Here is a 13,707-nt window from a genome sequence, read left to right on the forward strand (position 1 = left end):
TGCTTCACAAAAAGAGATGTGTTATTTGCCAAGTCATGATTACTGGTACTTTTAATCAGTAAACAAGCATGAACAAGAAACTGCCCTGTCCTCCACCTAGCATTTGCACACAAAGGTGCGTTTAGAAGTTTTTTTTAAAAAAAAGGAAACAGATAAATGAATTGAAATCTATTGTACTGCAAACTGAATTTGCAATCCTATGGGGGCAATACAGATTTTATACTGTGTCCACTTGGACTGCGAAAAATACACAAAATTACTATTACAGATGTTGCCCTTTTTCCAAACCAGGGCTCCAGCTGGAGAGAAGATCTCGAGAATTGTGGTAAAAGCAACTGAATTTGATGGGGTCGGAACATCACACAAGAAACTCATCACATGAAATCTTCCCCAACAACAGTGACACCAGAGCAAAACCAAACTCAAATAATTATGTAAATTTAACACTTCATCTTTATGAACTTTGTATTCTTTTGAAAGTCAAATCATTCTTGCTCAGTGTGGAGTCCTGTAGCTCAGTGGTTAGAGCACTCGCTTTGCAAGTGAGAGACCTGAGTTCAATTCCAGGCAGAGGGCGAAACCTTGGGCAAGTTTCCTTACTCCACACAGAGCCTAATAATAATCCCTCCAAAACCAAAAACAATAATAAATTAGTCATTTTCAATCTACGACTGTTTATAGGACATTGCTGTGCGTAATTGGCTGCCGCGTTCGCCCACAAATATACAGTCAATTCACTTTACAGTATATTCTGTGAAGCGCTTTGGGACGTCGAGAAGACGTGAAAAGCGCTATATCAAATGCAAGGATTATTATTATTAAGTAAAATATTTAATAATAATATTCCTTGCATTTAATACAGCACCGTATCACATCGTCGAGACATCTCAAAGAGTTAGATGTGGGACTCTGCTGTGCGCAATTGGCTGCCGCGTTTTGCCCACAAAATATACAGTCAATTCACTTTACAGTATATTCTGAGAAGCGCTTTGAGACGTCTACGAAGATGTAATAAGGGGCTATACCAACAACAACAACTTGCACTTATATGGTGCCCTATGAGAGTCTACATACATCAGATCTGCTATGATGGCACCCTGGGGCCGTGTATTTGTTAACATGGCTAAGAGTTTCACTTATTTTAACTTCCAAGATTATGTCACGAACCAACTCTATGAAGCAACCTGCATTTCAGCTGCTGAAAAACTCGTTCCTCAAACCAATTTTCAGTCAGTGAAGTTTAGTTAGACAAACTAAAGTTGTTTTCACCTTCCAAAATGGTTGGTAGTAGCTAGAAGAAGGATTAAGGAACATAAATTAGGAAAGATTATAATAGACCCAATTTAGTAATAAAATGATAGCGCTATTGTGATCTCACAGTGTCCACAGCCTTTTAACTTCTTTAAATTAAATTAATATTTAAATTGGTAATATCAGAGCCAATACTAAAACCTTCATAGATGTGCATTTTCAAAGTCTATCAATGCATACAGTACATAGACATGTATTGATTCCAACAATTACTGAAGCACCAGTGATTAAATCAATCAATATTTCTTCAGCATGGGTTCAGGTTAGCTATCCAAAAAACCTCTGGCCACTGGCACCTGCTGTGACACCCACTGCCAGCTAAACAATTCCAAACATGAAACAGAATGAGATTATTGCAATTGTGTAGATCAGACCATTAAAACTAATCCTTGCACAGCATTCAGGTGAATAACAAGCAACTTAATCCTCACTCGTGTGGTTAAGATCATCTCAGCCTCTGAATCATTCATATTAGTTGCAATTATCCATTTTCTCCATCACACTAGCTTTCAAAAGGGAAGTAGGCAAATAAATAAACGAGTAAACTACGGGTACGAAATGAGGAAGTAAACGGGACTGAAAGGGTTGCTCTTAAAAGCCATGGGCTGAATGACCTTCATCTGTGCTGTAAATTTCTATTGTTCGACATTTCTGGCTATACTCTGCATTAAGCTTCTTTTCTATGCAAGTCCACCAGATCTTATGATCCCGGGTAATCATAATCACGAGAATACGCCTTTAAAATGTCTCCCCATTTTTTATCAAGCTTTTTGACATAACACCTTTTAACATAAACCGATGCCGTACAAAGTTGCAAAGTGTTATGTAGAGAAACTCTTATACTTCAAAGCAGTGCATATCATTCACGCAGGAAGATGACAACACAGAATATAAACAAGGAGTGGAAAATTCCACAAAATCTGACAGCTGAGAGCAACTATTTGAAGGGAACGTTAAGTTCTGGGAAAAAATACCACAAAGTACCACAAAGTGAGCTATAAGTTTGTGCGAAATGTATGAGGATTCAAGTTCTGCACAGTTCATAAGTGAAATGATTGCCAAGTTAAACCGAGGTAGGCATAGATACTGTATAATGATCTGGTATCAAAGTGAATATAGTGATAACCACTAATTCACACCTTGTGTTAATGGTGAAATGGACGAGATGGCTCTTTACATTAAACTTTTAACATAATAATAATTCTTGTATTTGATATAGCGCTTTTTCATGTCATTGAGATGTCTCAAAAGTGCTTCACAGAATAGACTGTAAAGTGGATTGATGGGGCATTTTGTGGGCGAATATAAAGCCTATATGTGTGTGTGTGTGTGTGTGTGTATATATATATATGTGTGTGGTTGTTCTATGTAACATCTGAAATGTAGCCTGCATAAGTCAACATGTTAAAAGCACATTTTTGAGCAGTTACATATTAAATGAAAGCAATGTGAAAAAATAATGATCACATTTTGTATGATCTACACTCAACCTCACTAAGCCAGTCAGGAACCTGGGTGTCTTGTTTGACCCTGAACTGTCCTTTCTCCCCCACATCCGCGCCATGACCGGCACTGCCTACCACCACCTCCGCAACATTGCCAGACTCCGCCACCGCTTCACCCCTCAGGCTGCCCAAACCCTCGCCCACGCATTCGTCACATCAAGCCTCAATTATGGAAATTCTCTCCTCATCGGCCTTCCCAACTCTTCCCTTCACATCCTGCAGATCATCCAAAACTCTGCAGCTCGTGTACTCTCGCACACCAGGCTCCGTGACCCCATCACTCCCACCCTCGCCCGACTCCACTGGCTCCTCATCCCCCAGAGAATTGAATACAAAATCTTCATTCTCACTTTCAAGGCCATCCATGGTCTTGCCCCCTCCTACCTCTCTGACCTGCTGACTCCCTACCAACCTGCCCGCTCCCTCCGCTCAGCAGGTTCCAGCCTGCTCCATGTCTCCCGCCCGACCATCGGTGGCCGAGCTATCAGCCTCTCTGCCCCCACGCTCTGGAATTCCCACAGTCCCTTCGCCTCGCTTCCTCCCTTGCCTCCTTCAAGGGCCGGTCTCAAGACTCTCCTCTTCGATCGTGCCTTCGGTCGCCCTCCCACCTCTCTGCCTTCCCTCACCCCTACCGCACCCCTCCCCCATGCTCGGGTCCTGACCCCTGACTGTCCAGCGCCTTGGGATGTCCTCCCGACATGAAAGGCGCTCTATAAATGTAATTTTGTTCTTGTTGTTGTTGATTGAAGGAAGCCAACGATCTGACACTAATAGAATGTTGACAACATAAATCTCTGCTCTGTGGCTTACAAAGAAATTCCATGAAGATAAGTAAAAACAACCTCCATCAGCACCTCATGGGATTGCTACCCTGGAATAAATAGAAGAGAAGGTTCCCATATCAGCAGCACAGGTCAAAGGTGTGGAAGGAGGGATGAACTTGGACAGGGATGGAGCGAGTCGGAGGGATTCTGGAATGGAAGTTCAAGAGATCGGGGACAGAGTAATAATTATAATAATCTTTGCATTTGATATAGCGCCTTATCACATCTTCCCGACGTCTCAAAGTGCTTCATAGAACATACCGTAAAGTGAATCGACTGTGGATTTTGTGGGCGAAACGCAGCAGCCAATTGCGCGCCGCAGTGTCCCCCAAACAGTCGTGGATTGAGTGACCACATTAGAATTTTTTATTTTTGAAGGAATTATTACTCCCGGTTGAAAGCTCACCCCCTCCATCCTCCCCACCCCCAACTAGGAGTGGATAAGTGGAGAGATATGAAGTCGATCAATGTTCACTGAGTGAATACAGCGGCCATATCAGTCGGGTTGTAGGAGGTCGCAGGAGCTTGGGATTTGAAGGTGAGAAGAAGGAATCTTGGATTCGATTCTGCAGGGGGATGGGGAGCCACTGGAGCCGGGCGAGAATGGAGGTGGTTGGCTTGCAGTGAGAGGACGCAGGCTGCAGTGTTCTCGATAGTCTACAGCTTGCTGCAGCATTATATTAAGCAGCAGTTGCCTGCTTTGCCTCCGCTCCGCTGGCTACAGCCTCTCGTTTGTCCCTCGTGCCCTCCATTCCACCATCAGCAGTCGTGCCTTTAGCCACTACTCCCCGAAACTCTGGAACTCTTTCCCTCAATCCCTCCTCCGCCTTGCCCCCTCCCTCCCCACTTTCAAATGCTGCCTAAAGACCTTCCTTTTTGATGGTGCTTACAGTCATCTCCCCACCCGGGTCATTGTCAGACTTCCGCCACTGTGAAGCGCTCGAGGATGCTACTCCGCGTGAAGGGCACTATATAAATGCAAGTCGTTGTGATAAATGCAAGTTGTTGTTGCCTTGCTCCTCCCACCGAGCTGGGATAGCACACAACTATCAGAACAATAAGCCTTCTCGACTTTCTTTTAATATAACTGTTAATCTTCTCTGCGATTCCACAGCTCGGATTTAATGCCCTATTTGGGTTGCTGGTTTGTGAAAAGATTCCAAAAATCAATGCTAAACAACAACAAAAACGCTTAAAAGCAGTTTGCAACCTTGAAGCAAATTGGGTTAGAGACCGCCAACACAAACAAGCATTTTAATATCATTAAAAAGCCGGTTGTAGTTCGGGCTCTTTAAAAAACATTATAAAAACGCATCAACATTTCTAAGCCCTTGCTGGCAAATTCAATTATGGAATAGGAAACACTGTATAAAGTGTTGCTTACCAAATTGATCTACTGCTGGAAATAAATTCAGATCGCTTCCAGCACCATAAATGGGACATTATGTAAAGTACTACACTATGCATTTGCTCACCCGAGCATTGCGAGAACAGAACTGTATTTAATAATAATAATAATAATCCTTGCATTTGATATAGCGCTTTTCACGTCTTCTCGACGTCCCAAAGCGCTTCACAGAATATACTGTAAAGTGAATTGACTGTATATTTGTGGGCGAACGCGGCAGCCAATTGCGCACAGCAGCGTCCCACAAACAGTCGTAGATTGAAAATGACCAATTTATTATCGTTTTGTGTTTTTGGAGGGATTATTATCAGGCGTGTAATAATAAATTATTATTTAGCTTTTTTTAAGAAAAGAAAAAGATTAAATGACTTGGTGAGCACAAAAGCTAGGGCAGACTGCAAGATGACAGGAGCAAGAATGTAACATGAAATGAAGGGGTGGGGGGGGGGGGGCGGGGGAAAAAAAAAAGAGATGAAATAAAATTGCAGCTTTTGAAACCAAGCATATCAATTCCTACACAACTGAAATTTGGTGTGTAGTTTAGATAAAGTGCTGGATGTGACTGAAGATTTAGATGCTGTTGGGAAGCTTTTTGCACGTAGAAACCGGGGAAACTCATCAACCAATAACAACAACTTGTGTTTGCATAGCGTCCCTCAAGCAGGGTAGCGTCCCAGAGTGCTTGACGATGGCGGAGCCCGACAAGAAACCGGGGGGAGCGACTGTAAGCACAGTCGAAGAGGAAGGTCTTCAGGTCCGACCTGAAGATGGGGAAGGAAGGATCAAGGCAGAGGGATAGAGGAAGAGTGTTCCAGAGTTTCGGGGCGTAGTGGCTGAAAGCACGGCCACCAATTATGGAACAGAGGGCACAAGGGACGTGCAGAAGGCCAGAGCCAGTTGAGAGGAGGCAGTAGGTTGTGGCTTCACTGATCTCTTCCCATACATAGATAAGAGCTTTTAAAGATTATTAATGTCCCTCAGCTGTGATCATTTGTTCTGTAAGAGAAGCCAATCCATGGTTTCTAAAGCTCAGATCTGCTGTCTTTGCCTCAAACTCTGTTTGAACCCATCATTTCTTGTTTCCAGCAACATTTATTTATTTCAAATTACAGTACATACATCTAAACTTTGGCTTCATGCTCTCGATTTGGTTTGAATCAGAACTGAACAGATAATTGTACAATAAATCTTATTTTAATAAATCAATGTTTCATAGCAGGATATCAAAAAAATGATTTGCATTTGGACTGCAAATAAATTACTCCTCTCTACTCGTCCTCAAGAAAGTTTCCAATCAAAATGTTGTCTAAATTATCCTGCCTCAATTCACCGAGATGGCATACGTCCCTTTCTCTAGATTAGTAAGTAACTCAAAAGCAAAATGGGCAACGATCAAATACAGCTTGACAAGTGAAAACAAAATGTGCTAGAAATGCACAGCAGGTCGATCAGCAGCTGAAATATCAACCTATACAGTGCAACCTCATGCCAAGGCAGTAGTTGCGCTCCATAAAATCCCATTCCGTCTTATAATAAAGTTGTGATGGCTGGTTGCACTGCATATGCCTCTACGATAAAAAAAACAGACCACTAACGCAATTTGCTGTGTGCGGCACATACACAAGGCAGAAAGTAGCACCAGCAGCAGCTTGATGCCACCATGGATGTTGTCCATTTTTAGAGTGTTTTAGAGGCCTGCTGTGCGCATGTGCAGTGAAAGCAGCCCACAGCCCATTCACGTTATAAACAAATCAGTGCTATGATGAAGTGAGTCATAACAGCGTTGCATTGTAATTCAGTGCCCCTAGACAATAATCTATACCTGGGCCAGAAAAATAACTATCGACCTGCGGTGAATTTCCAATTTTCTTTTTAAAATCACAATGTTTCATCTCTTTACCTCCTTCAGCTTGGTATCGGGACATTCCGAGTGCAGGGTCAGTGTGGCTCCCTCTATATTCCTGGGCATTGGGGTAGATCCGGGGTTGATGGTGAACTGAATCTGATCAGGAGAAATGGTGTGATGCACATAACCCTGCGACATTCCATCAGGATCTCCTATCAAAAAAAAGTTGTCCTCTCCGCCGTGAGATAAAAAAGACACCAAGCTGTTATTGTTCCCTCCTTCCTCTTCCTCCTCATCCTCCTCCTCTTCTTCTTCCAGGCTGATCGGGTCCTGTTCTATCAGGACAGTAGTCCGATCATAAACTGTCCCAGGGGAAGACGAGATCAGGCCATTTTTACCAGAAAATCCCATCCTCTCCTCTCTTGTCATCTCTTCTTCATCATCCTCTGTTTCATAGTACGTTTCATTGTTGTTTTCAGACAAAAGTTCACCTTTTTCTGGGTCATTGTCACCCATATTGCTAATTCAGATTGTGGCAGATTGGTGAAATTTTCCAGATGATCTGAAAGACAGGACGTAAATTAACAAAAGCCGTTGCATAACACCAACTTTCTAAACACCTACAGAAATGCGTTTGTCATTATTTTTTAGGAAAGCAACCTCATGTTAAGACTGGTTAACCAAGCAAACACGTAAAGATTAAAAAAAAATCACATCTATCAATTTCAAGGTATCAATTGGCACATCCTGTAGAATTTAAAAGATGAAATGATTCTTACTTTACATAAGTGAAATACTAAATACACTGCCATATTACACACAGACACCAGTACATTTTATAAGTCATATTACTTTTGTGTTGAAGCTGTTGAATAAATTGGCCGTGGTACAAATAATTGGTCAAGAACAGAAGTCCTGATCTAATCTTAACTTGCTCAAGAAATTAAGTTATTCATTTAGGGATTGAATTGGAATGTGCAGATCTCTAGTTTGATAAGTTTTAAACCAGAATACAGTAGTTGACAGATTTATATATGCAGTAGTCATGCTTGAAAAGTCATCTTTAAAAGACTTAAGTAAAGGTTATAGTAAGCATCTTACACATCTTAACTTTGGAGAGAATAGGCAGCTCACAATCTGGACTAGATCACAGCCTTCATTTAGCTTACAATTAATTTCCACACGGATTCTAACAGATAGAGGAATCAGTAAATTAATAATCCATGCATTTGACATAGCGCCTTATCACATTGTTGAGACTTCTCAAAGCGCCTCTCATGACCTTTTCTGGATTAAAATTTCAGTGGATGAAAGCAACAATATGCATCATATATCTAAGCCGTACAGACTGGAAAGGTCCCTGGTCAGGGCCAAATTCTGCCACTTTGATATTGCTGATCCTGAGACTCAAAATACAATGCTAAACTCGAGGCACTTCTGCATTCCAGGTATCCATTGCGTTTACACTGCCTCAGGACTTCCAGAGGATGCTTGAGGCAACTGACAAACTAGCATATGGGCCAACATCTCATTATCTTGCACATTTGGTGATGGTTTCAGACTTTTGAATATGCACAAACCATAGTCAGAATCTGATTTTTAATCTTGGCTACCCAAATAAAGATAACGGAGGCTGGGGAAATACCTGAATATGCTCCTAACCATTTTCGCAATTAAACCACTGTTATTTGGATAGTGGAATCACAAAATTGCATTTCTAATAGTGGCTTGTGTCCGGGCAAAAACTTGACGACATCGCAATATTTCACAATGACGCTGACCCTTTTAATAAAGCAATTATTAAATACAGTCAATTCACTTCACAGTCTATTCTGTGAATTGCTTCGAGACGTCTAGAAGATGTGAAAAACGCTATATCAAATGCAAGGATTGTTAGTAGTAGTATCAATAATAATTAAGAAAGCCTGTATTGCAGAAGCAACCAATCCTCGTAGAGGATCCAAGTCCAAAGTCGGCGCCAGGAAAAGGAACCATTTACATTACAACTTGCCTCCAAAGGTGTGCTTGCCACAACAGGCAAACATAGTGTAGCATGAAATGATTTGGACTGGGTGCTGGATGGGGTGATAAATCCTAGCTTATGGAAAGAAAAACAGTCAGTCAGTCTGCTCCCCATCACTCTCTCAACATCTCCGTGAGAAAGTGCACCAGTGGCTGTGTAGGCAACAGAAACTGTTGTGATTAACCTTATCGCTTACTAAGCAAGACAACGCTCACTGTGAGGCTCGCTGTCACCACCTTGCAGGTAGGAATAAGAAAAAGAAACGTATCGAATTCCCCAAACATTCAATAAACACACCTTTTGCTATAGGTCTGAATACCCGCATATATATATATATATATAGAAACATATCTATATACACACACATATATATATATAAACACAGGAATACATGCAACAATTACATTAATACACGCAACAACAATACATTATGCATTATTATATTTTTGACTACAATCCAGAGGGTAACGAACAAGCATCCAAACCATCACCAGGTTGTCTTGAGAGGCCTGCCGGTCGGCAGGAGAGATTAAACTAGTGGAACAAGACGTAGAGGGCCATGATAATAATAATAATAATAATCCTTGCATTCGATTTAGCGCCTCATCACGTTTTCAAGACGTCTCAGCATTGGGGCTTTAGCTCCCTAGGCTTGAGGACATGTCTAGCCCTGGCAGTCTCACTGTTGAGGCAGACAGGCTGGGCAATAATAACTAAACCAGCCAAGCTCCCTCCCCAGAGCCACAGAAACCCTCTTTGCTTCTCTGCCCCTGGCCTTTTACATACAATATTCACCTGATAGACCTGAAAAGTGAGAGAGGGGGAGGGAGAGTGAGAAGCAAGTGGAATATTCTCGTTCAACCCACTGAGCTCAGACAGGACTAACTGGAAGGCCAGTGGGCAGCTGCTCTCTGTATATCAGGGGTTTCAAGGCAGGAAAATTATGCATTAAAACTATAATAGTGGCAAATACCAAACCGGGGACTGAGCCCTGGTGGTGCAGCCTGAGCAATGGCCTGCCCCACAGCTCAGCCCCTCTCTCTCTGTCTGTCTGCCTCTGTGTGTGTGTGTCTCTCTCTCTGTCTCTGTGTGTGTGTGTGTCTCTGTCTGTCTCTCTGTGTGTGTGTGTGTGTCTCTGTGTGTCTCTCTCTCTCTCTCTCTCTGTGTCTCTGTGTGTGTGTGTGTGTGTCTCTGTCTGTCTCTCTCTCTCTGTGTGTGTCTCTGTGTGTGTCTCTCTGTGTGTGTCTCTCTCTCTGTGTGTGTCTCTGTGTGTGTCTCTCTGTGTGTGTCTCTCTCTCTCTCTGTGTGTCTCTGTGTGTGTGTCTGTGTCTCTCTCTGTGTGTCTGTGTGTCTCTCTGTATGTGTGTCTCTGTGTGTGTGTGTCTCCGTCTGTGTGTGTCTCTCTGTGTGTGTGTGTGTCTCTGTGTGTGTGTGTCTGTGTGTGTGTCTCTCTCTGTGTCTGTGTGTGTGTGTCTCTCTCTCTGTGTGTGTTTGTGTCTCTCTCTCTCTGTGTCTCTGTGTGTGTGTCTCTCTCTGTGTGTCTCTCTGTGTCTGTGTGTGTGTGTCTCTCTATCTGTCTGTATGTGTTTCTCTCTGTGTCTGTGTGTGTGTCTCTCTAGCTCTCTGTGTGTCTCTCTCTCTCTGTCTGTCTGTGTGTGTCTCTCTCTCTGTCTGTCTGTCTGTCTGTCTGTGGGTGTGTATGTCTCTCTGTCTGTCTGTCTGTGTGTGTGTGTGTGTCTCTCTCTGTCTGTCTCTGTGTGTGTGTGTGTGTGTCTCTCTGTCTGTGTGTGTGTGTGTGTGTCTGTGCCTCTGTCGCGGTCTGTGCTGTTTCGCAGCCGCTGCCCTCCGCCCCCCACACCGCTCCTTACCCCCGACTTTACCCACTCCTCCCGGTGGCTTTCCCGGCGTGTTCTCCCCTCTGTCCCCCCCCCTCCTACACCCACACACCCTTCCCTTCCTTGTTCATCCGCCGCTCTCCGCTTCTCTGCCACAATCTCTCTCTCTGTCTCCCCCTGTGTTTCTCTTCCAGTCACTTACTCTCTCTCTCCCCTCCCCGTGTGTGTGTGTGTGTGTACACAAGTCTACCTCTTCCCCCTCCCCACGAGAGTGTGTACGTGTGTCTTTCTCACTGTCTCCCATCTCCCCACCCCCACCCCCCTCCCCCTCCCCACCCCCCCTCCCCACCCCCCACCCCCCTCCCCACCCCACACCCCTCCCCCCCCCACACCCCTCCCCACCCCACACACCCCCTCCCCACCCCCACACACCCCTCCCCACCCCACAGCCCCCCCTCTCTCTCTCCTCCCTCCCTCCCTCCCAGGGTGTCCATGTCTGTCTGCCTGTCTGTCCATCTCTCCCTCCCTCTGTGACTCTCCCTCCCTCTCCATGTATGTATGTATGTATGTCTGTGTGTGTGTGTGTGTGTGTCTCTTCCCCTTCTCCCTGTGTGTATACATGTCCTACTCTCTGTCTCACATATATATGTGTCTTGTCAGTATTTTTGGTGTTTGCCCACAACACACACACACACACACACACATACTTTACAGTATATGTTGTGAAGCTCTGCGGGAAGGCTTCTTACTGCGAAAGGCACTGTTACCAAATGTCAGGTGTATTGTTATTACTGTGATCATTTTTGTAGTGTTGATGTGAGAGTCAGTGTGTGTGTGTCTCAAAATCAGTGAGCAACTTACTTTCTGTGTGTGTGTGTGTGTGTGTGTCTGTATCAAATGAGCAAGTTTCTGTGTGTGAGAATGTGTAACTGTCTCACTTCAGTGAGTGACTTACTGAGTTATCCGTCTCAGTCCCTGGTGAGTCTCAGTCTATGTGTCTCTGTCAGTGAGTAACGGTGTGTGTCTATCTCGGGCAGTAAGTGACTTACTGAGTGTCTGTGTGCGTGTGTGTGTCTCTCTCTCTCTCTCTGTCAGTATCGTTGAGTAACTTACTGTGCGTGTTTCTCTGGCTCAGTGTGTATTATCTGTCTCTCAGTGTTTTGAGTAACTTACTGCATGAGTGTCAGTGTCTCTGTGTCTGTCTACATCTCTCTGTGAGGGATGGGTATCAGTCAGCGAGTTACTTACTCTGAATGTCAGTGAGTGTGTGTGTCTCTGTATGGGTGTCAGGGTGTGAATGTCTCTCTCCAGAGTGAGTGTGTGTGTGTGTGTGAATGTATCTCAGTGACTCTCTCTCCCCCTTCAATTCTCTCAGTGAGTGTCTCGGTGTTAGTGTGTCAATCAGTGAGTAACTCAAGAGTCTCAGTCTCAAGTATAAGTGAGTGAGTAACTTACAGTGAGTCTCCAATCTCCCTTGGTGTGTACCAATATCAGTGAGTGTGTGTGTGTGTCTCTTTTTCGGTCAGTAACACCTACAGTGTGGGTCTGTCTCTATGTGTAACCTGGTATGCGTGTGAGCAGTAACTCAGTGCATCAGTGTATGTGAGGCAGTAACTCAGTGTCAGTGTGTGTATGTCAGATAGGACCTCACAGTGTGTGTGTATCAATGTCTGTATCAGATAATAACTCACAGGGCTGCGGTATGCGTGCGTGAGTGAGGCAGTAACAGCGTGTATGTGAGACAGTAACTCAGTGTCTCAGTGTGTGTGTGTGAGACGGTAACAGTGTATGTCAGACAGTAACTCACGTGTGTGTGTGTGTGTGTATCAGGGTGCATATAATTCACAGTGCGTATGTCAGTATATGTGAGGCAGTAACTCGCGGTGGTGTGTGTGTCTCTCCCCCTCTCTATGTATATCAGACAGTAACTCATGGTGTGTGTCTATATCTCTCAGTGTGTGTGAATGTGTGTGTCTCTCAGTGTGTGTGTGTGTCTCTCTCTCTCTCTGTCAGTGTGTCTCTCAGTGTGTGTGTGTCAGTGTGTCTTTCAGTGTGTGTCAGTGTGTGTGTGTGTCAGTGTATCTGTGTGTGTGTGTGTGTCAGTGTGTGTTTCTCTGTGTTTTTGTGTATGTCTCTCTGTTTCGGTGTGTGTCTGTGTGTCAGTGTGTGTGTCTCTCTGTGTGTCAGTGTGTGTCTCTCTGTTTGTCAGTGCATGTGTGTGTGTGTCTCTCTGTGTGTCTCTCTGTGTGTTTCTGTGTGTATGTGTCAGTGTGTGTCTAAATGTCTACCTCTCTCTCTGTGTGTCGGTGTGTGTGTGTCTGTACCTCTCTTTCTCCCTCTCTCTGTTTTAGGGTGTGTGTTTGAGGGTGTGTGTCAGTGTCTGTAGCTCTCTCTGTGAGGGTGTGTGTGTGAGGGTGTGTGTGGCAGTGTCTGTACCTCTCTGTGTGTGAGGGTGTGTGTGTGAGGGTGTGTGTTAGTGTCTGTGCCTCTCTCTCTCTCTCTGTGAGGGTGTGTGTCAGTATCTCTCTCTCTCTGTATGAGTGTGTGTGAGGGTTTGTGAGGGGTTGTGTGTGTGTGTGAGGGTGTGTGAGGGGTTGTTCAGGGTGTGTGTGAGTGTCTGTACCTCTGTGTGTGTGTGTGTGAGTGTGTGTGAGGAATTGGTCAGGATGTGTGTGAGTTTCTGTATCTCTCTCTGTGAGGGTGTGTGTCAGTGTCTGTACCTCTCTCTCTGTCTGTGTGAGGGGTTATGTGAGGGTGTGTGTGAGTGTCTGTACCTCTGTGTGTGTGTGTGTAAGGGTGTAGGATGTGTGTGTGAGTGCTGTACCTTTGTGAGTGTGTGTGTGAGGGTGCAGGGTGTGTGTGAGGGGTTGTGTGAGAGTGAGTGCTGTACCGCTCTGTGTGAGTGTATGTGTGAGGTTGTGTGTGAGGGTGAGTGTGAGGGGCTGTGTGAGGGTG

The 13,707-nt window shown here is 44.4% G+C and overlaps 1 protein-coding gene across 2 annotated transcripts in view; it reads right to left on the reverse strand.

Annotated features, from left to right (window-relative positions):
- mtf1 (metal-regulatory transcription factor 1) overlaps window positions 1-13,707 on the reverse strand; it is a 55,758-nt gene that overhangs the window by 35,231 nt on the left and 6,820 nt on the right. The window contains exons 1-2 of one of the 2 annotated variants that reach the window (XM_042338819.1): window positions 10,786-10,951; window positions 6,949-7,456 (exon numbers count right to left, since the gene is read on the reverse strand). In XM_042338819.1, the coding sequence (XP_042194753.1) occupies window positions 6,949-7,410 (462 nt within the window). In that variant the 5' untranslated portion in view covers window positions 7,411-7,456; window positions 10,786-10,951. Of the gene's footprint in view, window positions 1-6,948; window positions 7,457-10,785; window positions 10,952-13,707 lie in introns of those variants that run through there. The other variant, XM_042338818.1, reaches the window with a different exon arrangement.

Source organism: Callorhinchus milii, unplaced genomic scaffold (assembly GCF_018977255.1).
Source record: "Callorhinchus milii isolate IMCB2004 unplaced genomic scaffold, IMCB_Cmil_1.0 Scaffold10, whole genome shotgun sequence".
Lineage (NCBI taxonomy): Eukaryota > Metazoa > Chordata > Chondrichthyes > Chimaeriformes > Callorhinchidae > Callorhinchus > Callorhinchus milii.